The sequence below is a fragment of the Vigna unguiculata genome, chromosome 11 (assembly GCF_004118075.2).
Source record: "Vigna unguiculata cultivar IT97K-499-35 chromosome 11, ASM411807v1, whole genome shotgun sequence".
In the NCBI taxonomy this organism is placed as follows: domain Eukaryota; kingdom Viridiplantae; phylum Streptophyta; class Magnoliopsida; order Fabales; family Fabaceae; genus Vigna; species Vigna unguiculata.
The window spans coordinates 23,457,636-23,482,476 of NC_040289.1; the positions used below are offsets into that span (position 1 = coordinate 23,457,636).

Sequence of the window (24,841 nt, forward strand, 5' to 3'; positions counted from 1 at the left end):
AAGAAATAGAAATGTCAATATTTTAGTGTTAATTAATAGCGTAACTTTTAGGTCTTTTTAGATATGGATGACGTGCAAATGAATTGTTAGTTGCACTCCTTTATACATTGTTTAGGGTGACAATGACTAGAATCAATTTTGTAAATTATGGTTATAACAATTAGTTCTGTTATGGATTCAATTTGTGGTTATATATTAAGGTTACATGCAGTTTATTTAGTGATGACCGACTTTCATATAAGTGTGTACCCACTTTATATTTTTCTTACCAGGTAACTGATAATAAATTGGTTGGTATCCCTGAGTTTGGAGTCAATGAATTAAATTAAATGAGGAACATCATGACTTGAACATGATTATAAATTTTGATAATATGATTCTAATAAAATGTCAGGGTTGTACACCTTTTTGTGAACAACTATATTGTGAGTCTTCAATCCAAAATGGTGACAATGAAAACTGTGAATAATATTAATCACTACTTCTGAAGTTGAACGTCATAAATAGTACTCAGTACAAATACTTTGACCATGTGAATAAATAAACATGTCATTGACAAACACAAACTCTAATAACAAAAGGTGTTTGGTTATGCCATGTTGATCATCCCAAATGATCCAAAAAATGTCGTTGGTTGTTGATACTAGTTCCTGAAAAAAAAACAATTACAATATTAAGCTATCATAAATATAAGGAAAAATTAAACATCTTTGTACTGTAGCATACCTAATGATATGTTCTGGACCAATAACTTGTTGATTACTTTCTATTGATGTTAAAAGTGATAAAAAGCCTGTGCACTGGACATCATAAATCTGGCCATGGTAAAAGGGTAATTAATTATTTCCATTTAATACCATAACAAGATGTAATTATGAAAAGAAAACTAACCATATTGGTTGCGGTATCCCTTTGACCATTCAAAATTTCATTAGTTGATGCATTTGAAGTTTGAAGTTCTCCATCCTAAAGTGCATGTCGACAAATAAAATTAACAACTAGACAGCCTGCATATTAAAAAATGGTACTATGAACACAAAAAATAAATACATACAGTGGCATTTCGAGATTCTTTATTCCTAGCTGCCGCAGTTTTTTTTTGCATATCTTTTCTACAGTTGATTGCATCCTTGTACCTCGTGGTCGACCCTTTCTTTTAACGTGAATCGGACTTTGTATCGTTGTTTGGTGAACACCACTATTAATTGGAGAAGAAATGTGCACATCTGGTTGTTCACAGTTTCCCATAGTAGTGGAACAAGATAACGAAGGATTCCTTGATAATAAGTCTAATTGGGAACACAAGAATTTTGTACCCCTCTCGCTTTGGCATGCAAACTCAGCAATGTCATAGAACTTCTTACACAATAAGTCATACCTATGAATAGTTGGTTCGTCTTTCTTAGTGTAATATGATGCTCTTATCAAAGTATGCCTTCGCAATATGCATTTGCTTCATCAACTCAAAATATACTTTTGTGATACAAATTTTACATCCTCTAGGGCAAGGACCATCAAGCTGTGGCAGCAAAGAACTCCTCTAAACTCAAAAAGCCAACAAGTGCATTCAATGTCTTTTGTCACAAGATCAAATATAACTTCATTATATTTGTCTGCACTTTGGTCTTTCCATATCAACGCCTCTTTAACAATATATTTTGCCTTACCACCATGAACTTCAACACTTTTGATATTACAATTTATCTTACACGTAAGCTCATTTTGCACTTCACCAAACTTCGCATGAGTGTATTCATCTTGAAATTGTCTCTCAATAAATGACTGAGACCCACATGGAAGGGTAGTATTAGCAGAAGCGAAATTTGCTTCGCACTCTTTCTCCACCTTAGAATGAAGGGCGTTGTCATATTGGACAACAAACTGTTGGAGTGTTGTAGTAGAGTTGATGAACTCATCAAAGAAAGCATTCATTCCCTCACTTCTTTGAGTTGTGGACATGTCTGCCCAGAAATGACATTTCAAATAACAAGGAACCCATCGACGTCTTTCTTCGTAAAGAGTGTAAAGTCATTCATTAAGTTGAAGATCATACTTTTCAATGAATTTTGCCCACCCATTCTCAAAATCTTCAGCATTATCTGACTCATATACCAATTGTTTTACACCATGCTTGATTTCCTTGTATTTGGTATATCCTACCAATTTTTCAGGTAGTTTTTTCATGATGTGCCAAAGGCACCAACGATGTCGTGTGTTGGGGAAGACAATTTCAATGACATTTTGCATGGCCTTGCATTGATTAGTGACAATTCCTACGGGGGCTTTATTTTCCATGCATCGCAACCAACTTCAAAATAGCCACACAAATGTACAAGTGTCTTCAACACATAGACGCCCACACCCTAATAAAATTAACTGACCATGGTGATTAACACCCACAAATGGTGCAAAAGGCATATCGTACTTATTAGTTAAGTATGTGGTGTCGAAGGACACAATGTCACCAAAATCTGCACATGCAGCCTGACTCCTTCCATCTGCCCAAAATATATTGGTTATGCGATTATCTACATCAACGTCAATTTCAAAAAAGAAGTCTTTGTTCAACTCCTTCATACTGAAAAAGTGGTTTAATAAAGCTTGTCTGTCACCTTCCTTCTCTAAAGCGCGTCGTTGTTGACCAATATAGTTTCTTGCATCTCTTTCGACAAAATATAAGTTCTCAAACCCCCCTGCATCACACACTAAAGAACGAAAGCTCTTGTGAATACGCACACCTGCTTCGTCATTTATGTCAAGGGTTCTTTTGGCTTGCATATTCAACTTCCTATTCCCACGAATTAGTCTTGACTTGGATGGACTTACGTCATGATTGTGTTCATGGACCACACTGTTAATCATCCACTTATCTTTTCTTCTAACCACAGTAATGCACGTAGGACATTGTTTTCTTTGTGTGGGCAGTGTCTTCATTTCAGGTGGTATGGAGGACACACACTTTCCCTCCCGCGAACACACTAATTTGAAGTAACATAATTGATTGTCATCGTCTTTTGTCGAAGTTCTGATTCTTGTTCTGAAACCACTTCTAATAGCGTATTCTTTGTAAAATTTCTTGACGTTGTCAACACTATCAAAATACATCCCAACACACGGAGAAACGACATCCTCAGAGTGCTTTTCGTTGTCTTCCTTATCAATGCCTTCCTCGTCGAAGATAGTTCCACTATCCCCATCTTCTTCTAATAAATTGATGTCCTCCAAACCTATTGCGTTGGTTTCTTGTAAGTAATCCATCTACAGGTAATTCATACAACTCGCTTAGGTTTGAAAAAATTTAACACATAATCATCCAATTTCTAATGTAGCAACATACATAGTAGGACAAAATAATGTTTTATGTCCATTTTAGTAAGTTTCCTTTGAAAAGCATACCACACGACCTTACTATAGAAAATATTAAATGCATTCATTTTTTAACAACGAAAAAAAAATATTGAGTTTTAGGTTTTCTAGCTATGTATTCACCTTCAAACAACGTCTACCACAACAATACTTACCTCGATTCTTTGGACGGGTATATACGAAACTTCTTTGTGGAGGTGCAGAATGTTAGTTTCAACATTTATTACGATTTGCCATGGTTGGTTTCTCCCGCATTCAAAGCAAATATCTTCTGAAGAAGGAGCTTGGAGGAAGTAAAAGCCATTTAATGATCTCTCTGTGCGGTGGGTGAAAAGCAATGTAACAGGGCATACTCGTTCAAAGAAAGCAAAATGAGCAAGCTTTAAATTTGCCGTGTTGAAAAAGCAATTGAAGGGCATATTACTCATTTGGGGTTATGTTTTAAAGTCTATAAAAGCTTGGTGATGTTACCGATCCTTATACTTGAACTACAAATATGTAGGTGCATTCAATTATCGCACACCACCTTGCTCATTAATTACGTTAAAATATCATTGCCTCACCATTTTTTTTCTCTTTCGTCTTAGGTATTAAGTGGAAAAGTGGAAACCACTATTGGTTCACAAAATGGATCCTTGGGAGGCTCTTGCTGTTGATGATTCTGTTTTGAAAGAATTTTTGGAACGATGCAATGACAACACTACTTTCATCCCTAGCCCTGTTGGACATGCCCAAGATGTTTTGCTTAACAGAGAGTTAAATGAAACACATAATACACAAGAGTTTTTGAACAACATGGTTGTTGCTAGCCTTGCACGAGATTTCTATAGCAATGGATGGACATGGGCAGAAAAGTTCATCAAACACCACGGTTAACATTTTTTCCTTACTACAAAACCAATGCGATTGAAGTTTATAGGATAAAATTTTAATTAATTAATATCGCATGATTTCCAGGTTTAGTTGACGACGGAGACATTAAAAATATAACTCCACTATCAAAGAGAAAATCAATGAATAGAATGCCTTTTGTGGCTTGTGTTGTCAAAGAGTGCAAACCAAACGACCTCGGAGATATGCTCATCACTATTAAGGTTATTTTTGATTTAGTGATTTTGGTGCAGTCCATTATTTACTTATCGCTTATGTAGAAAATGATTATGTCAGGACCCTACTGATACAGCCAAGGGAAACCTACATAATAAAGTTCTATCAGATCGTGAGTTTGGTAGTGACATTGGTGTTGGCTTTGAATTATTGTTGAAGGAAGTAAGTAAACTATGAAATTATGTTTCTTTATTGTTTTTCCTCTTCATGTACAGTTACTCATAAAACTTTATGAATTTTGATTGAATAGATTGCTATATTCAGACCTTTTGGGTACCTCAAAATCACACTTAGGAACATTGTCAAGGCAAATAACTAATCTTGAAACAAATATATGTTTTTTTAATTCATACCATGTATTCAAGTCACACAATATAATCATTTATGACATTAATAGGTTTTCAAGTATGACATAACTCATCCAACTAAAGAAGAAGTTAAAATTTCTATGCTTGTGGTGCGACTTAACTATGTTGTCAAACAAAATGTGGAAGCCAATACCCATACCAGTATAAATTTCAATCCGAATGCAAATGACAACACAAATATGGGACCCAATTCCGAGCCCAACGTGCAGCCTACTAACACTGTTAATGTGGAGGATATACTGTAGAGGATGGTTCCGCCATCCACCAATATTCCATGTTTTGAGATTTGGGGAGAGCTCCAAAGTTCAATCTTTTGTTCTGGATAATATATCACTTACGTAACTCATGACTGTTAAATGTCTTCAATTTTTAGGCTATTTATTTTTAACTTTAGTGTTTTTGTTGTTAATTTTAATTTTCATGACACTGTTGGAAGGATCTACTACATCTATGATATTAAACTTATTTTATCACTTTGATATCCATAACTGTCAGTTAAACTTATTATATGATTATCTATGTACTAATAATTGTTAATCACCGATAAAGATTTTGCACACCTTCAAAATTTTTAATCTATGAAAAAGGTTTTAGTATGAACCTCACTTACCCATGATGAAGTTGTGGGAAAATTGTGGTACAAGTAGAACATAACATACATGCCAACACTAACAATAATAAATCGTTATGAATCAAGTATTAAGTGCTGACCCACAATAAACATTTTGCACACCTTCCAAATTCGTGGTCTCTACTAACGTATATTCAACAAAAAAATACCTTACCAAAGTAGGTGTGTGATTATTGATAAAAGAGGAAAAACATCATAACTCTGATAATTGTAAATAGTGACCATTTCACTATTAAGTGCTGATCTACGCTTCACATTTTGTACACACATATAATCTAAGGTATTTGGGTAAGGGTCTTAATAACTACTCCATACTTAATGAAATATAACACTTTTATTGCGTATATGAAACATAGTGAACAATAACAAACTATGTGTGGGATAATTCATCCACAACTCCAATATGATATTCTTCTTATCTGTATTCAAATTATATGATGACTTAAGAACTATTAAGTAGTGACCTGGTCCAAACAATTTGCATATGTACAAAAAATCTGGTTTGAAATTAGAGTAAACTTTTTTGAAGAACATTAATTTTGGTATGGGCTATTTAGTTCGCAAGTTGTACATCACATAATATATATTAATCAAGTGTGTTATAATTGGTAAAGTATTGAAGACATGATAACTCTCAGATTTTTAAATGTAGATCAATCATATATTAAGTGTTGGCCTGTGAACAACATCTTGCACATAATTACTTATTTGTGATCTGTGTGGTAACCAATATTACTAAATTTCTGACCACATACGTATTCACTGTTCACCTGCTATAAACTTTATTTGCACTCAATGAAAATTAGGATGAACAACATTCAGCTATAACTTCACATAAACCACTCACAATTTCATAAATCAATCACTAAGCCAAACAAAAAAATTGTCATAAATCACTTCCACAAAGTCTAAACATAAAAAATACCAAAGTTAGCAATATAAATCCTAACTACAACAAACATAAAATTATTAAATCAACTACTTATGGCGCTTCCTCCCACTAAATGTTGCAAAAGGAGTTCTTATTGCCATACTCTTGACACGCATTCGAGGACCATCCCTTCGTTGCACATACATGTTGCTCTATTTTGATTCTTGTGCTTCCTGATTTGGAAAATGAACTTCTTCCACATGACCCCTCTCACCAGAATCGCCAAATTCAATACAGCCCTTCAGGTGGTTGGAATTAGGTGTTTGCGAATAACCAACACTTAGTTCACCCAACTCAGAAAACTTCATTTTGCCCTCCTGATGCTGGCGTTGGTTCTTCCTCTCAATCATCATTGCATTCAAGTCTACAAGTTCTTTTTGCAATTCCCCAAGCACACTTTCTTGATGTTCAACAGCTTTAATTAAGTCAACTATTTTAGTACCCTTATTTCGACGTCCATATACCTCAAAACCTTCTTTAACGAAGGAATTGGTCAGCTCTTCTGCAAAGGCAGCAACATCTGCAACAACCTGAAACAATTCACAACAACCTTCAATCAGTATAGATGACACATTTTAAAAAAAAATCGAACAACAAAATACCCAACTTACAGTGTTATTTGTCAAACTCCTTTTAATTACATTGTCCCCTGCTTTCATTTCCATCCAATGCAAGATTTTGGGAAACTTGGTTATGCGCTGACAATCCTTTAAATTCGGAATCAAAAAATGGTCAAAAGACCATAACTGCCACAATTGTAATCAAAATCAGTCAAAACTCATAACCACATATTTTAAAGTGATCAAACGAGTTTTAAATTAATTTAACATACACTAGCTGTAACAAATAAACACATCCAGCTATATGAAAGTGTTTGGTACTTTGTTTCTCCATCAAGAACAATTTAGCTTCACAAATACTGCTTGTGAACACTCAATTTCGTCAGGATAAATAAAATTTATTTTAAAAAAAAAAATTAAAATGAAAAAAAAGATTTAGTAAATAAAAAGGAGTAAAAAAGTGTCGTGTTTTCTACATTTTGGTTTTGGCCCAAATCATATTATTACCTACACCGTTTATATTTTCCTTTTCCACTTTATTTTTGTTTCTTTTACTACTAGTTTCGTTTTATTTTTATTTCAAACCAAACTTTTCCATTTCTTTTTTAAATTTCTTAAATATACATATCCATTTTCATTTTCTTTAACAACCTAAATATTTTTTATGTACCTGCACCATTCGTTTTCCTTTTTTTCACCTTGTTTTCATCCCGTTAAATGCCTAACTAGTTTCTACCATGTTCACACCATCTTATTTCATTCTTACACCTTTTTTTAATTTTTTTTCTTTTTTAATTTTATGTGTGAATGAGACCAATGATCCATTACGTTTCTCATTCTCACACCCACCTTTTCTCTCTTCGCATTCTAAAATTCTCCCAATCACACGCTATCACATTGCCACTCACATGTCTTCTCTCTCAACTTATTTTCTAGACCATGCAAAAATGGCTCTTTTTTTTTCTCCTACACCAGCATAACCTACTAGCTGCAACTCTATCTCACATTGTCACCTCTCCACGTAGATGTCATGCATTAACCATTGATTTCATGCATTAACCTTCATACATCTCCTTCGTTTCAATCAACAAGTTGTCGTTCTCTTCTTCGACATTGCGAATTCCCTCAAGAATCAACACGCAACCGTCAAATGTCGATCATCAATCTTTCTCTCTTCCAGCACGTTTCCTCTACACCATGAGATCATAATATCATTCAGATCCTTCATTCTTTTTTATCAATAAAAACACCGCCAACTCGCGTAGGGATTCCCTCTTCCATTCCATTTTTCCACCCGCACCTGAGTCTTCACAAGTTCAACACTGCATAATACCATACTGAATCATCATCACCTAGATCCTTCACGCAAATCCACCCATCTTCACGGACCCTCATCACGCCACTCACCTTCAAACCCCCACCATCAACCACCTTCATTTTCTTCATTTTTCTTCCTTTGCAGTTTCTTAGTTTTCAGTTCGAACCCACAAAAACAACAGCCTACAATGCCTTCATAGTTTGAACCCAAACCATTTCCACTGGATTCTCGATCCTCCATTTTTCTTCCTACACCATAATTCACTCTAGAGCCATTTTCTCTGCCTTTTCACGCACAACACACGTACATTTTCATCATCTTCCACCGTCGCTATTGTTCTTCACCATTCACAACCCTTCCAAAAGCTACCCCATTCACCATCTCCCCTCCATAACACCACCTATATCTCCCACCTGCAGAAAAACATAAAACAGAATACAAGCACAACAACAATCAATGCTTCTTTACTACCTCCATATTCTTCATCTTCACCATCACACAAACACGTATTCACCTTCTCACCCATAGGTCACCTCATCCACATCCATTTTCTTCTCACGGGCCTCCATTTCACTTTTTTTCAAAACCCATTTTCATCACATTTTTATCCTACACCCACAACCAAATCTGACTAAATAGGGAAAAAAAGGGTTTAGTGCCGACGGAGGAGAGGGTAAGTGGCAGCGCCGATTAGACTCTTGACCAACAAAAATTTGCAACATTGAGGGATGCAACGTTTGTAGGCTTCTGAGGCAATGGCGTTGCTTGGTTGAACAGAGGCGTGCAAGGACGATGGCACGATGAGCGACAACCATGAACATAGCTCGGTGAAGACGACACTATTGGAAGAGGAGAATGAAACCCGCATGCCAATCAGAGGAGCGACGACGAGGTGTTGTGACAATCCCGACAAGGCTCCGGTGTTGGTTGACGGTATCGCTGGAGACTACTGGACTCACGACGGTGGCTGGTACAAGATGGCTCGTGCAAGGAAGAAGATGGAATTGTGAAGCCCTAGTTTTGGTGTTGTGAGGAAGAAAGAAAGAAAGCTTCAGGCCAGAATCCACCATTTCTTCGTGCACCCCTGGTTTTCACTTTTCATACACCTCTTGTATTTATTGGGCTCTATCTTATTTTGCTGCGTGCACTCCCGTTATTATAACCCTGCACCCCCTTATGTTTTGTTTGTTATTGTGTTTCCTTGTTGCACCCCATTTCTCACTACACACCTCACAATATTTTGCTCAATACAGTATGTCTTTTACTATTCTGCATCCGTATTGGTTTCATTTTATGTTGGATTCTTTTTATTTTGGACCTTTATTTTGGCTCTTGGATACGTATTTTAAACTTTTCATCTTATTTGCTTTTTAACACCTCACTTTCTTGTATATTAACTTTTTTTAATAAAATAAGATAAAAATATAAAAATTAATGACATGTTCTTTTTAACTTTATTGTGTCTGTTCGGTCGGTCGTCTGCATCGTGTGATACTTATTTTTAAAAAAATATATCTTTCTCCTTTAGTGTCTGTTCGGTCGTCCGCACCGTGTGGCACTCATTTTTAAAATACCAAAAATAGTTTTCTTTCTCTTTTAGTGTCTGTCCGACCGTTCGCGTCTTATGACATGTATTTTCAAGTAATTCAAAAAATACAAAAAATAAATAAATAAAAACATCAACATTTTGAAACAAATATCTTTTAAAGAACTACGTAATCCTGATTTCTCGTTTTGAATGAGAATACGTAGGACCAAGTTCAATCCTTGTTAGGCCCAAAAATTAAAAAATATTTTTGTTTCTTTTTGTATTATTTGTCTTATTATTTTTGGGAAAAATTAATATTTTGAAAACCACATCAACTTTGCATTTTTAATTAAAGGTACCGCCCTCGGGCGGGTGCAGTAGGGTGTTAATACCTTCCATACGTGTAACCGACTCCCATATCCAAAATCTGGTTTTTCGCAGACTTGTTTTATTTTTATGGTTTTCCATAATTTTCCAGAATAACTATGGTGGCGACTCCAAATCTCTTTTCAAACTTGTTTTCTTTTTAGGTTCGTCGTCCCGTCGCGATTCCAGTTGCGACACTGCCAACCAAATACTCATACACCACTCGACCCCAATTAAATTTCCCAATACTACCAAGGTCATCAACAATGTTGAACAAAATAGAAAAAACTGTTCCACTACGATTGGGCAACAAAAACTCAGAAATTGCTAACAAAACGTAAAGCTTATCAAAATCCTCTAAAAAAAGCACTTTAATATGTTTTAAAATGTAATCATATACCATTTTGATATGAACAACTTTGGCAGCTCAAAATAAATTCTTTGAATCACTATTTAACCCTTCCTAGTTTAAATCAATGTTCTCACCAATCACCATCAAACCTAGACCAAGACATACATCTAAATAGGTAAATCCAACAACTTTTGTACTCATTTGAAACCCCCCCAATCTTTCCACCCACCTACTAATTAACGGACTCAAAAGATTCCTAGATATTTTCACAGACTCTTTCAACTCATCCATCCATCCAAATGGTGTTCCTCGAATAAATGACTTTTGTTCCTTTGTTAACTTATTCAAACTACCAATCAATTTTGTCCGGCATGAATGCCTAAAAAAATCTGAAACAATAAAAAAAAATTTAGTTATGTCATTTTTATTATAACAAATTTCAAAATAAATTGAATTCCAAAATATATCATACCTTGCGGTCAGCACTGAAATCACTTCCCTCTCTGACTGCAACCATATTTATCACCTGAATACATAACCCCAGGTAAGCACAATGTCAGCACTCAAATTTACTTCCACGTAATTCTTCTCACTTTGAACAACTACCACTCGTGCACAAAAGACTTATCACATATGCAAAAAATGCAGCACAGGTCATCACTTGTGAGCAAACAGGACATCATCAATAAATCATACAAGTTTAATCCAGTTGGATATGAAACCACATGAAAGAAATAACTACAAACCAACGCATATTACCCATACTTAATCAACCCATAATCAACTATTGACTGGTATGACATGAAAGATAAAAAAATTGAGTCATACCACATGCTTCCAAAAAATTCAACACAGGTCATCACTTGTGAGCAAACAGGTCACCATCAATAAATCATACAAGTTTAATCCACTTGGGTATGAAACCACATGAAAGAAATAACTACAAATCAACACATATTACCTATACTTAATAAACCCATAATCAACTATTGACTTGTATGACATGAAAGATAAAAAAAATTGAGTCATACCACATGCTTCCAAAAAATTCAACATAGATAATCATTTGTGAGCAAACAGGTCATCACTCAAACATCATACAAGTGTAATCAACTTAGCTATGAAACCACATCAAAGAGATAATTACAAATTAACTCAGATTATCCAAAGTGAATCACTTAATAATCAATTATTGACTAATATAATATGGAAGTTCAAAAAATTGAGTTAAACAACATGATTGCAAAAAATGCAGCACAGGTCATCACTTGGATGCACACAAGTCATCACCAACAAATCAGACATGTTTAACCCACTTGGGTATGAAACCACATGAAAGAAATTATTACAAATCAACACATATTACCCAAAGTGAATCACCCCATAATCAACTATTGACTGCTATAGTATGAGTTCAAAAAATTGAGTCAAACCACGTTATTGCACAAAATGCAGCACAGGTCATCACAAAAAAATTAGAGAAATTTGATCAACATAGTCAGAAAACTAGTATTCATGCACCTATCAAAGCACCAAAATCACATAAACGAACAAATAACCCAAACTTACCAACCACCGCCTGAATCGAACAATTGAAAGCACCAAAAACCCTAACTTCGCAAGGTTTGTCTTTTCCCTTTTTCTTCTGTGATTACAATGTTGTGGTGAACGACGATTTTGAAAAAAAAACACAAAACTGTTGGCGTAGTGGAGAAACGCAAAAAAAAAAACAGACCTACGAACCACGATGCTGAATCGAACAATGGAAAGGAACAAAAACCCTAACTCTGCAAGGATCATCTTCTCCCTTCTTCTTCTTCGATTTCACTACAACACACGTCTTCTTCCCCAATTCTCTCTGCACGAACGTCGCGCCGCCCTCTGCCACCACCAGTTCCGACGTTGTCGCCGACCAGCTGCCGTCGCCGTCTGTGGGTTTTCGTTGCCTCCATCTCCTCATCCATTTCTCTTTGTCACTCCATTTCTCTCCAAGCCACCTGCACCTCCATCAGACCAGCCACCATTCATGAAGCCATTGCAGCACCTCATCCACGAAAAACGCAGCAGGTCCACCATGCCTCGAAGGAGAATAACGAAACCTCCACTGTAGTGCCTGGAGTCGAACGAAACGCAGCCCACCACTGCGCCTGGAGTCGAACACCTTTGACGAAGCACTCTTCCACGTTCACACGAAGCCTCTCCGGAGAGTCTACCTCCTACAACTACATCATCAACACATATCTGCATAAACGACGTTCACGCAACCAACTAAAACGCGGTTTAGCAGATCTGGAACGCTAGGAAGCAGATCTGGAATGTCGGGAAGCAAATCTGGAATGCTGGGAAGCAGATCCGAAAAGCAGATCTATGGCTTCAGTTAAGGCGTGACCGGAGCAGAAAAACGCCTCTATGGCTTCGGTTGACAACCGAGGCCAAAAATCAACCCTTTTGGCCTCATCCCAATATGTCTCGGTTCTAAAACCGGGGCAGAATATCAAAAATAACCGGGGCCAAAAGCCATTACTGCACTGGTGTTCTCCTTTCTTCCTTTCTCCTTTCTTCCTTTTCCCTTTCTTTCTTTCTTTTCCTTTTCTTCATTTTTGCTTGCTCTGCGCACACCCACTCTCCAAAGAAAACCTACCTTCTCACCCTTGCTTGCTCTGCGCACACCCACTCTCTAGAGAAAACCTACTTTCTCACCCTTTCAATTTTCACGCCCACACCCACTCTCCAAAACGTCTTTCTACGAAATAAGTTTTAATAAAAAATAAAAAAGCCACGTCTGAAGTAAAATGCTTTAATAAAATTAATTTTATTTTAAAATATAAAATCCACCTATGCATGCCACCTCATGGAGTAAAATAGGAGTCGGAATATGAAGTCACTTTATCATTTTCCTAATTCAAAATAGCATTTTCTAACACTCTATTTTTTTTGATAAGTGGCAAAGCCTGGCGATGACACGTGTCAACTCATTTTCTAAACCCTAATTCCTTCACACTCAACTCTTCTCTCACTTTCTGCCATCACCCTAATTTGTTTCACTCTCTTCACACTCAACTATTCTCTCACTCTCTGTCGTCACCCTAATTCCTTTCACTCTCTTCACGCTCAACTCTTCTCACCCACACCATATTCATCTCCGATCAGGTTTTGGTTTTGCCTTCACCGTTTATCCTTTATGTTTTTCTATCATCTCTGATCATCACCGGTCAAGTTTTGGTTTTGGTTTTTACGGTTTATTTGTATCTTTTTTTGTTTTCCATCATATTCGACCACTACTTCGTAATTTTTTGTTGTTTTATGTTTACATGATAATTTCTTTGTTTTTACAGGCTGATTTCACATTTGTTAGGTTTTTTCCGATTAGGTTTTGGTTTTGCCTTCACCATTTACCCTTTATGTTTTTTCTATCATCTCTGATGATCTCCAATCAGGCTTTGGTTTTTGTTTTTAGGGTTTATTTCTATCTTTTTCTATTTTTCATCATATTCGACCACTACTTCGTAAGTTTTTGTTGTTTTATGTTTACATGATAATTTCTTTATTTTTACAGGCTAACACTATAAGAAAACTTCTAAATAGTGACCAATTTTAGTGACTAATAATGATTAGTAACTATAGTATCCAATTTAGATACTAATTTATAAAACTAAAAATGATTGATTACTAAAATAGTTACTATTATGAATGAAAAAATATAATTAGTCACTAAATTGGTCTTTAAAATTAGCTATCATGGATTTAGCTATCAAAGTAAATTGGTCACTAAAAATTAGCTACCTAGGTTTTGGCTACCAAAATGACTTAGTTTCTAAATTGGTCTCTAACTAATTAGTGACCAACTTAGTGACCAATTATAATTTTCTTATTCATATTAGTGACTATTTTAGTAACCAGTAATTTCTAATTTTATAAATTGTTATCTATATTGGTTACTATAATGACTAACTATTTTTTGTTTCTAAAATTGGTTTTTAATTGAAGATTTTCTTGTAGTGTGATTTCACATTTTTTAGGGTTTCTCCGATCAGGTTTTGGTTTTGACTTCACTGTTTACCCTTTATGTTTTTTCTATCATCTCCGATCATCTCCGATCAGGTTTTGGTTTTGGTTTTTAGGATTTATTTGTATCTTTTTCTGTTTTCCATCATATTCGACTACTACTTCTTAAGTTTTTGTTGTTTTATTTCATATTTGACCACTACATGATAATTTCTTTGTTTCTACCTGATGATTTCACATTTTTAGGGTTTATTTCTAGCTTTTTCTGTTTTCGATCATATTCGACCACTACTTGGTCATTTTTTATTTATTTTTGTTTACATGATAATTTCTTTGTTTTTACATGATTATTTCACATTTTTAGTGATTACCTATTTTGTAGGTTTTGGAGATCTATATATAGGATGTCTCAAAATGACAGTCATGAGTTTAGTCTGAAGTTGGAACTCATTGGAACTCATTGAGTTCTGTTAAAATGCAATGAGTTGAAGTTGGAACAATGATTATTCTTTTTAATTTTGATATGCATTGATATCATTTTAATTTTTTTTTATTTTGTTTCAATTAATTATGTTCATCTTAATTCATTATGTTTATCTTTTAGTGTTAGTGGTTGTTGATGTTATTGTATTGTATCCGATGTAACTGTATTAATTTTTAATTAGTTTTTAACTGTATCAGAGGAAATCCAAGTTATGCACTTAAATCCACACAATTTTATATGTTTGATTTCTGTTTTTTTTTCTGATTTTTTTAAAAGGACTTACTCAGATTTCTTGATTGGAACCCAAGGTGGATCTGTTTTCTCAAGCAGTGTTGGAATTCAATGCAGAGGAAGTAATGTTTTTTATGCAAATGATAGAATATTGGCTGCAATTTTATGCAAAAAAGATGGTCAGCTGCTTTGTTCATGCTCTGTCTTGAGGATCTCAAAGCCAGAACAAAAGTTGTAGTCCATGGGATTGTATATGAGAACTAATAATGTAGAAGTTTTGAAAAATGCATTGATATGAAGTTGGAACAGTGATATTTTTAAATTATGTTACATAGAATTCCATTATCCATTTTCAGGTGATTATTCCATTATCCATTTCCAAGCCAGTATTCCATTATCAAAGATATCATTTTAATTTTGTTAAAGAAATTAGATATCTCTTAATTATTTTATTCAACCTTATAATTTATTTGTAACCTTATTATTCATTTTTTTTATGTAGGTTTACCCATATTTTATGTTGGAGTCCTCGGTTAATTAACATCAGGTCACTTCTTTCCTTTATCTTCGATGCAGCTACATGATTGCATCATGTTACTTCTTTCCTTTTTCGGCTTTTTGTTCTCTTCATACTTTCTTTTTTCTTCTTTCCTTTTCCTTACTACTAAAAAACCTCATATTTTCTCCAAATTTTGTTTTGAATTTCTTTTTAGAAAATATTTATAAATTTTGTTATGAAAAAAAAATTGCAGGAAATTGCTGCCATTTTTTTTACAAAATATTTTGTATAAAACACTTTTTGCAACAAATTTTGTAAGAAATATTTACGAATTTTATAAAAAATAATTATCCATAAAAAAATTATTTGTCAATTAAAATTCTTAAAAAATATAGTAGGAAAAGTCTTTTCTTACAAATTCTTTTAACAAATTTACAATAAAATATCATGCAATAGGAAAATTTTCACTAGTGCCTTTATGGGTTCGACTGATTTCAAACTGAAATTTCGTTTCTCGCTTGATCTTTTCCCCAAATAAAAAGTTGTCTGGAATGTAGATTACTTTGTCTAAAAATAAAATCCCATGGGAAGAAAGTTGGATTTGATGTTCACAAGTATGCAAAAGACAATTAGATGTTTAATTAATGGTGAAACCATTAACAATTATATGAGGGAGGTCACTTATCAAATTTAGCTTTGGAAGAAGCGATCCATATATATTGTATGACATGGTAGACAGAAAGCAAGCACAAGTAATACCAGAGATCAGTCCTTGGGAAAGAAAATTATAGCAGACAAGGAATAACTAAAAAGACCAAGTGAGTGAACGAAGAACTTTAAGATCATGAAATGTCAACAGTTTTTAGTCATGAATGAGTATAAACTAAAAGATTTAAATAATCGCATTTCTATTCTACCTAATCGTAAATGTAATAATTGAATTACTGTGCAGCATAATTGTTTATTTTAAGTGTAATAAGTATATGAACAAATTCCTCTAGCTAAAGGTCTGTATCTAAAGTGGTCAATGGAACAGATTATAGATGGGGAGCTACAGAATTAATGTCTATTATTGTGCTCTGCCATACTCTTTGGAGATTGTGAATTGAATCCTTTAGTCATTCATTTTCTCTACAACCTCGATCGTGTCTTTCTTTCTCATTGGGAAATAAATTCCGAGGGGATCTTTAACAATTATATTCCCCGTCTCTTTTTCATGTTATTTATCAGACTTTATAAAATTCTTAGTGGGATTGGAAATGCACACTGTTTTTTAAGTGTATGTACATGTCAAAATTTGTAGATGAAAATTGGGGTTGTCTATGAATGTGTTTTGGTTGGATACAAATGAGAAGAGTAAGGTATGAATGCCCATTCAAATCATCTATATGTCTTCCTAACATTTTCTTGAAGAAGGTGATTGTGCTAAACATGTACCAATAAATAGATAATATAAAATTTATCCCATTCCAAGTTAATATACATAATTTCCGATATTTATTACCTTTTCTGTTTTAGCTTTTGTTAACCTTTCAATCTTCACACCTTTGAAAATTGCAAAGGAAACACCAACTAGTTAGTAAACTGATGTAAGGAGTTAGATTACCTCAGTTATTTCATGCAGAAAAAAGAAAAATTGTTCACTTCTAGAAACTTGAACTTTAATATATCACATAAAGAAAGGAAAAAAAGTATTTAATAATGATAATTATGACCATCGTAATATTTTTGAATTAAATTTTACCTGAAAAAGATTAAGATTTCTTTGATGGAATGGTGGTTGAGAAGAAATTTCTAGGCTGAAGTCTTTCTGTGGTTAGTCACTTGTTAGAAACTTCCTCTTTCGAGATGAAGAATTTCCGCTGAAAAACATGGTTGAGTTTAATGGTTGAAGATCCTTCTTGAATACCCAACGATATCCGCAATTCTTAACCACAACACGTAAACCTTTAGGACTTCGAATCCAAGTTCCAAATTCAATTCCATGAAGATCATGCATGGTATTTGAACGGCTGCTTAGAAGACTAGTCAATCCCTGTTGAGAGTAAAACACTATAAACAAGTGATTTAATTCAACCGTCACCAGATCTGTAGTCAAATGTATTGGAATTGATTGATAATATTTTCCACAACCATTGATATTATTGACACCGTATGCAATAGTATTGAGAAAATCATATATTTCACCTAAATTCATAGGATCTTGGTGTGTGACAAATAGAGCACAAATGGCAACTCCAATCCAATTTGGGTCATCTATAACATCATATGGGTCCATAATTATTGATGTACTTGCATTTTGTTTATTGAACCACTTTGGGATTTCACTTCCAGGAATAACAATTTCCATTCTAGGTTGCAAGTAAACCTGATTAAAGCAAATTCAGTTATACATAAATAATGTACACAAAAAGTGAGACACGAAATAAAGGATGGAGTCGTCACCTGAAGATTTTGCGTCATCCAAGAAAAAACCGTGCTATAACAGTGTTCCATATCTCTAAACTTGGGACAATAAAAAATTAATAATTGTCCGTAGTATCCATCAATTGTTTCTTCTTTCATCGTTGGAAGCTCAGGTAAATATTTCATCTCCTTGCAGTGTTCCAAGTTCAAATGTTGAAGATTGGAAAGTTTCTTAATGGTGCTTGGTAGTGTCACAAATTTGTTTCCCCCCAAATTTAATCCTCTTAAAGAACGTAAGTTCCCAATTCCATCTGGAATTTGAAGTAGATTGCCGAAGCTTATATCAAGATATTCCAGACATGGGACAGAAGACAAAGAAGAGAATACCAAACCAAGTGAAGCTTCAGCTTTTGGAGGGTAGAAAAATTTGAAAGGCAACATTAGAAATTCGTATACAGAGGATGTTGGCAATTGGATGATATTTCTATTTTTAACAACTTCCTCCAAATGTTTTGTGTCTCTTGGCTCCATTAACATCTTACTATTAAGTAATTTTGAACAACCGGAAAGATCTAAGGTCTTAAGAGAACTGATCCCAAAAAGAATAATGAGATTAAGGACAAGGTTTTTGCAATTATTTAAATACAAATGTTGAAGTTCTCTTAGAATACCAATGGACGGATGGATCTGGACTAGTTGTATACATCCTCCAAGATTAATATTCTTAAGACGTGGAGCCTCACTTAAGTCTGGCACCTCAATAAGATTTTTGGAATGACTCAGATCCATATTTCTCAAATTAGGCAGACACTGTAAAAGAAACATAAGTCAGGAAAATTTCATTTAACATTAAAAAGGTTAAAAGAGATAACCCTTAACTTTTTTAATTTGTGCATCTAAGAGACTAATGAAAAAATGTGAAGTATCTTTATATTTCAACATTTAAATTAAGAGAAAAATTAAAAAATTAAACCATGTAAAAGAAATCTAAGAAAATATGAGATGGAACATCTTTTTGTTTGTTTAAGAAAATAAAAATCTAAATACCAAAAATATATAGTACCTTTTTGCCTTCCCATAATTGCTTGATATTGCTATGACGCAGAATGAGTTCTACAAGTTGATCTGGATGAAAAGTTGACGGGAAAGACATACAAGGAAAGTGATTCCACTTTAGATATCTCAGTTCATTAGAAATGCAATCCAGAGTTCCAAAACACTGCACATTCTTAAGAATCAGCAACTCAAGCTGATTCATTTTTGAGAGAGCATCCACTCTTATTGCTTTTAGAAACTCTTTTGGATATTGTTTAATAATTATAGCTTCAACATTTTTTGCTTCCTGAAACATTTTATACAGGAAAAAATCATTATCGTTTTTAAATAATTTATAAATTTATGAAGAATGACAAGCTTAGAACATATTTTAAAGTTCGTTTACCTTGTTTATTTTCATGACCTTCTGGAGATCCTTGTAGTTCCATAACCTGCTCCACTTTCTTGGTTCTTTGGGTGCTTTTTCTCGGACAATACTCTTACCCAACTCTTTCAACAAGTCATGCATTCCAATATATCCATCTTGACAACTTATGAGTGATTTCTCAATCAGAACTTTCATACCAATGTCAGGATAAAATTGTCGATAGTGCAGAAGTTTTTTCATTGTTTGCTGCGAAGAATGGTGAGTCTTATTGGAGAAGAAACAAGCAATATCTAGAAATATTTCTTTCTCTAGATTCTCCAATCCATCAAAACTTATTCGCAACACATCCATGATATCTTTGCTTGGATTTTCTTCCATTCTAGTTAATGCATATCTCCATTCACAAACATCTCGATCAAGTAAAAATGAGCCCAATACTTCAAGAGCTAATGGAAGACCATTCACATACTTCAATATATCTAATGTCAACTCTTTATATTCTTCCCCAATATCATTCGATTTGAAAGCTTTCTTGCAAAGTAATTGAAGAGATTGAGTATCATCTAAGACTTGAACTTTGTAAACTTCATTTACTCCATAATTTTGTAAGATATGACAATTTCTAGAAATTATGATGATTCTACTCCCTGCAACCAGATATTCAGATTGCAAACCCAATTTCTTTAATTGTTCAACTTTATCGACATTATCAACAACAACAAGCGTTTTTAAGTGACATAGTCTAGTTCTTATCAACATAGCTCCATGGGAAACATTGTGTATCTCCATATTTCCTTGATTTAGAGCTTGACAAAGAAGTTGTTTTTGTGCACTTGCTGCTCCAAAATTACAATAAATTTTGCTTAAATCATCAAGGTAACAACAAGCATTGAATTGAGGAGAGATTTTATTGAACAATGCAGTTGCAAGTGTGGTCTTTCCTATTCCCCCCATCCCACAAATTCCCACAAGGCGAACAGTATCATTAGCACTCAGATCTAGAAGTTCTTCCAATTGCTTAACACGAGAATGAATGTCAACTAAATCATCTCCAAAATTCCAAATTTGATTACGACCCAATAAGTTGATTACCTCTTCAACAACGTTTTCAATTTCTTCATATTGTTGCCTATGCGTCCAAAGTTCAATCATAATTGAGTGTTTTGTTAAGACTTTTGAAAAACTAAATACAATATATAACATAAACATATGGCTATGTGTACTTACTTATTTTGCACATCCCACCCACAACGATCGCAACTTGTTTTGAGAGCTTCCCTCCATTTTTTTACCATTTCTAAGTCATCTTTGAACCGTTCTTCGTGTTCAGCAAAAGCTTTTGAAAACTCTCCACTCTGATTTCGGACCTCAGAGGGAGTAACATCAAAGAAAATAGGGAGCAAACTTCGACCAGTTAATTCAACCCAATCGACGATCTTTGTAAGCTCTTTCATGCACCATGTGGATGATGCATAGTCCTTTGAGAAGACAACAACGAAAACTTGTGATCCTTCAATTGCGTGCAAGAGTTCAGACTCCAAGAAGTGCCCTTTCTGGATTGTTTGGTCATCTCTGAAGGCAAGAACTCCTTTTCTTTGAAGAGCTGCAAAAAGATGATTTGTGAAACCGTTACGAGTATCTTCACCTCTAAAGCTAACAAAGACGTCAAAATTCTTGGTGTGTGATGAAGAGATGCGTTGACTTTTGTTGGCAGCCATTGCAGAAGGTGAAGAGTCACCTGCTTTAAAGATTAATGTGCGTATTTAATAGTACTCTCAAGGGGTCAATCAGAGTCAAGTATTTTATAAACAAATTACAAAACGCGTAATTGGAAGACGTGTTTGTAGGAGTGTGACTCATCGGAATAATTTCTATATAATATACATTCTGTTTAATAAATCTGTTGTTACGTTGAAATTCTTACTGAGTGTGATATTATTTTTAAAATACTGCAAAACATTCGTCGGAGTTTCTTTCAGAGTTTCCTTGAAATTATTATAAAATAAATGTAATGAACTATATACGTTAGTGTCGGCAATCATAGTTGTTTTTTAATATGCACATAACTGCTTGAAATACTCCGCCATTTTAAAAAACTATTTGAGATAATGAAATTATATCAGAGCATCTACTTACTCCTAACATACCAATAATATAACAACTTTATTAGCTGAATGATGTGCAAGGAACACCATAAAAAAAGAAAAAATATATTCTATTTCTCAATCTCAAGTGAAAGGTGTTTAAATACGTACATGCATGCTTGTATTTACTAAAGAAAATATCATCTTCTTTCTCTTTACTCTTTAAGTGATCTTTCTTATTTAAACCATTTTGATAATAACAAATAATGTCAAGCTTCTATTGATCTATGAAATTGATACGTGTGAATTAACGGAAGTCTCTGGAGTTGAGAATGACAGAGTCTTTTTATTCAGTACACACATAAAGAGCTCAAAGAAAGAATAAACATGTTTTCTAGGAAGACTAGACGAATTGTGAAGATGCAAAGGACACATGAAGAGTTAAACGACCCTGATATATCTTTCTTTCTTTCTTGGCTTTCACAGCAAATCTTTCACAGTTTCAACTTCCATGAGAACTCCAAACACCCCAAGGACCGTATCCTCCTTTTTCCATGGAGACTCAAAAGCTCATTATACATCTTATTCTTCTCCTTTGCGTTCCTTGTTCATCCTCATTACCTTCTTAGTTGTGTAGCACAAAACAATGCTTCTCTCTTCAACCGCATTTTCACCGGTAATTCCACCAACCAATGCTAAAGTTTTCGCTCAGCTCACAAATCCATGTTCCCAACACAGGAAGCTACATGTTGAACATGAAGAAGCATGGGACCCACTTGGTTCGTTTTCGTTTCGCACCTTTCAATCAAGGCTTAAGTAGGGGTGGACGAAAATTCCATTTGTCATAATTAAACTTATCTATTTTTGCTCTAATCCTATCTATTTCAAAATCATTTTACTAAATCTCCTAACCATTTAAAGTCTATTTTATATTAAATAATAATTTTAATCTGATTCATATTTTATAATTTTTTAGATTGATATCCATTTTCAACCACTACAAGAATCAATCCACAAAGCTAAGAAAATTTGTGTCGATCAAGAAAAAGCGGAAGCTAAATGTGTCAGGCGAGTCATAAATAAAAAAGAGGAATAACCATTTGAATTCAAGAGTGGGTTGGGTTTATCCCACTCTCCGGCATTTGTTATATTCTGTAAAACAAAATTAATTGGAAAAAAAATAATGAATAACAGCAGTGAAAGATGATACATTAATAACTTAATAGTGAATCGTCTGAAACGGTTTTTATTATTTGTTATATCAGTTGAATAAATCCCTGGTCTGTAGGGATATTTCCTATTTTGTAGGCACAACGTGTGCAGTCTATTATGCATTATTTGTTTTTGTTTTTGGCTATATAATAGCCTGAGTTTAATGAAATGGGGATCGAGTTCCTGCACCAATATATTCTATATTCTATTTGCTTACAAACTGGTATCAGAGCTCTACGGGGCCTGATACACAAGCTGCAGCTTTTGTGAGACGTGTGAGAACGATAAGATCTAACCATGCAAAGTGAAAAATTCTCCACCAAAATTCCCCACTTTGATGGTCAGCACTATGACCATTGGAGTGAATTAATGGAGAATCTCCTACGTGCCAAGGGGCTTTGGGATATTGTCAAATTTGGTGTTGAAAAACCAGATGAGAGTGCTGATCTAACTGACGAACAGTTGGAACAATTGGAGAACGCTAGGCTCGATGATCATAAGGTAAAGCATTACCTTTTCCGAGCTATTGACCGGACTGTCTTTGAGCAAATTTTAGACAGAAGCACGTCGAAGATTGTGTGGGATTCTTTAAAGCGCAAGTTTGGAGGTAATGCACGAGTTAAGAAATCCTTGCTTAACGCATTAAGACGAGAGTTTGAGGTGCTTGAAATGATTGACACCGAAACCATCACAGAATACTTTGCTCGGGTAATGACAGTGGCAAATAAGATGCGCAGCAACGGTGAAACTATGCCTGACTCCAAGGTGGTTGAAAAAATACTCCGCACTTTGACAGATCGTTTCACTTATGTAGTGGTTTCTATTGAAGAATCACACGACACAGAGACCATGTCTGTTGATGAACTACAAAGCACTTTGGTGGTTCATGAGCAAAAATTCAGAAGAATTAACCGATATGACGAGCAGGTACTAACATCAGAAAACAGTCGCAATGGAGGACGAGGCAGAGGGAGAGTGCCCAACCGAGGTCGTGGACGTGGTAGAGGAAGACAAGCTTTCTCTAAGGCCACCGTGGAGTGTTTCAAGTGCCACAAATTGGGTCATTTCCAATATGAATGCCCCCAATGGAACAAGGAAGCAAATTATGCCGAACTAGGTGACACTGAAGAGTTGGTCCTGATGGCCACCATTGATGAGCAAATCAACAAGGAGGTTGCATGGTTCTTGGATTCCAGGTGTTCGAATCACATGTGTGGTGATAAGAATGCTTTCATGGAATTGGTTAATGAAGCCAAGCATTTTGTCAAATGTGGCAATAACTCTCGAATGACAGTTGTTGGCACAGGAAGTGTCAGATTAACTTTTAATGGTACTGCTTTTCTGATACGAAATGTCTACTATGTCCCTGAACTTCACAAAAATTTTTTAAGTATTGGGCAGTTGCAGGAATGAGGACTTTCCATTCTCATAAAAAATGGAAAATGTTGTATTTATCACCAATCCAAAGGTCTGATTGTTCAAACAACCATGACCTCAAATCGCATGTTCATTCTATTTGATGAAGGTTGCACCACACCATCTCCCATTGATGATTGCCTGCATACTACTGCTGATACCACTAACCTCTGGCATCAAAGGTTTGGACATCTACACTACAAAGGCTTGAAAACCCTACAAACACATAATATGGTGCTTGGTCTACCCACACTTGACTCCACGGGTATTGTATGTTCTGATTGTTTCACTGGCAAACAACATCGCACTTCGATTCCTAAAACAAGCAAATGGCATGCCAGCACCATCTTAGAGCTCATACATGCAGACATCTGTGGACCCATAGAACCCATCTCTAACAGTGGAAAGAGGTATTTCTTCAGCCTTATTGATGACTATAGTCGTAAGGGTTGGGTGTATTTACTGTCTGAGAAATCTGAAGCTTTGGACTATTTCAAGTTATATAAAAACATGGTTGAAAAGGAGACCGGGGCGCTCATCAAGTGTCTCCGAAC

The 24,841-nt window shown here is 34.8% G+C and overlaps 4 protein-coding genes across 9 annotated transcripts; 1 reads left to right on the forward strand and 3 right to left on the reverse strand.

The window, feature by feature from the left end:
- Positions 1–1,458: 1,458 nt before the first annotated feature.
- Positions 1,459–1,959, reverse strand: LOC114170268 (protein FAR1-RELATED SEQUENCE 9-like). Its single transcript, XM_028055753.1, has one exon. The coding sequence runs from the start codon at positions 1,957–1,959 to the stop codon at positions 1,459–1,461; it is 501 nt and encodes a 166-aa protein (XP_027911554.1).
- Positions 1,960–2,028: 69 nt separating this feature from the next.
- LOC114170269 (protein FAR1-RELATED SEQUENCE 5-like) lies at positions 2,029–3,258 on the reverse strand. Its single transcript, XM_028055754.1, has 2 exons — positions 2,382–3,258; positions 2,029–2,156 (listed from the first exon to the last, which is right to left on the reverse strand). The coding sequence occupies exons 1-2, from the start codon at positions 3,256–3,258 to the stop codon at positions 2,029–2,031; spliced, it is 1,005 nt and encodes a 334-aa protein (XP_027911555.1).
- Positions 3,259–3,993: 735 nt separating this feature from the next.
- Positions 3,994–5,086, forward strand: LOC114170270. Its single transcript, XM_028055755.1, has 5 exons — positions 3,994–4,237; positions 4,324–4,460; positions 4,534–4,635; positions 4,724–4,780; positions 4,871–5,086. Exons 1-5 carry the CDS (start codon positions 3,994–3,996, stop codon positions 5,084–5,086), a joined length of 756 nt encoding a protein of 251 aa, XP_027911556.1.
- Positions 5,087–10,535: 5,449 nt separating this feature from the next.
- On the reverse strand, positions 10,536–20,947 carry LOC114168792 (disease resistance protein TAO1-like). Of its 6 annotated transcripts, XM_028053742.1 has the most exons (9): positions 20,803–20,947; positions 19,594–20,222; positions 19,216–19,494; positions 18,192–18,962; positions 17,934–18,114; positions 17,491–17,798; positions 17,251–17,291; positions 11,000–11,053; positions 10,536–10,916 (listed from the first exon to the last, which is right to left on the reverse strand). In XM_028053742.1, the coding sequence occupies exons 1-6, from the start codon at positions 20,813–20,815 to the stop codon at positions 17,563–17,565; spliced, it is 2,109 nt and encodes a 702-aa protein (XP_027909543.1). In that variant the 5' UTR covers positions 20,816–20,947; the 3' UTR covers positions 10,536–10,916; positions 11,000–11,053; positions 17,251–17,291; positions 17,491–17,562. The 6 variants fall into 6 exon arrangements, with proteins under 6 accessions (XP_027909543.1, XP_027909544.1, XP_027909545.1 ...); XM_028053743.1 differs by lacking the exon at positions 17,934–18,114 and having other exon boundaries at positions 17,491–17,781; XM_028053744.1 differs by having other exon boundaries at positions 17,251–17,781.
- Between the last annotated feature and the right edge of the window lie 3,894 nt (positions 20,948–24,841).

Coding starts and splice junctions, on each gene's coding strand:
- LOC114170268 (XM_028055753.1), bottom strand. CDS start 1,959: ATGTCCACAACTCAAAGAAGTGAGGGAATGAATGCTTTCTTTGATGAG.
- LOC114170269 (XM_028055754.1), bottom strand. CDS start 3,258: ATGGATTACTTACAAGAAACCAACGCAATAGGTTTGGAGGACATCAAT. Junction 2,157..2,381: donor TGTGGGTGTTAATCACCATG/GTCAGTTAATTT, acceptor AAAAATTGGTAG/GATATACCAAATACAAGGAA.
- LOC114170270 (XM_028055755.1), top strand. CDS start 3,994: ATGGATCCTTGGGAGGCTCTTGCTGTTGATGATTCTGTTTTGAAAGAA. Junction 4,636..4,723: donor TTGAATTATTGTTGAAGGAA/GTAAGTAAACTA, acceptor TTGATTGAATAG/ATTGCTATATTCAGACCTTT. Junction 4,781..4,870: donor CACTTAGGAACATTGTCAAG/GCAAATAACTAA, acceptor TGACATTAATAG/GTTTTCAAGTATGACATAAC.
- LOC114168792 (XM_028053741.1), bottom strand. Junction 19,495..19,593: donor AGGTCATGAAAATAAACAAG/GTAAACGAACTT, acceptor AAAATGTTTCAG/GAAGCAAAAAATGTTGAAGC. Junction 18,963..19,215: donor AATTATGGGAAGGCAAAAAG/GTACTATATATT, acceptor TTTCTTTTACAG/TGTCTGCCTAATTTGAGAAA.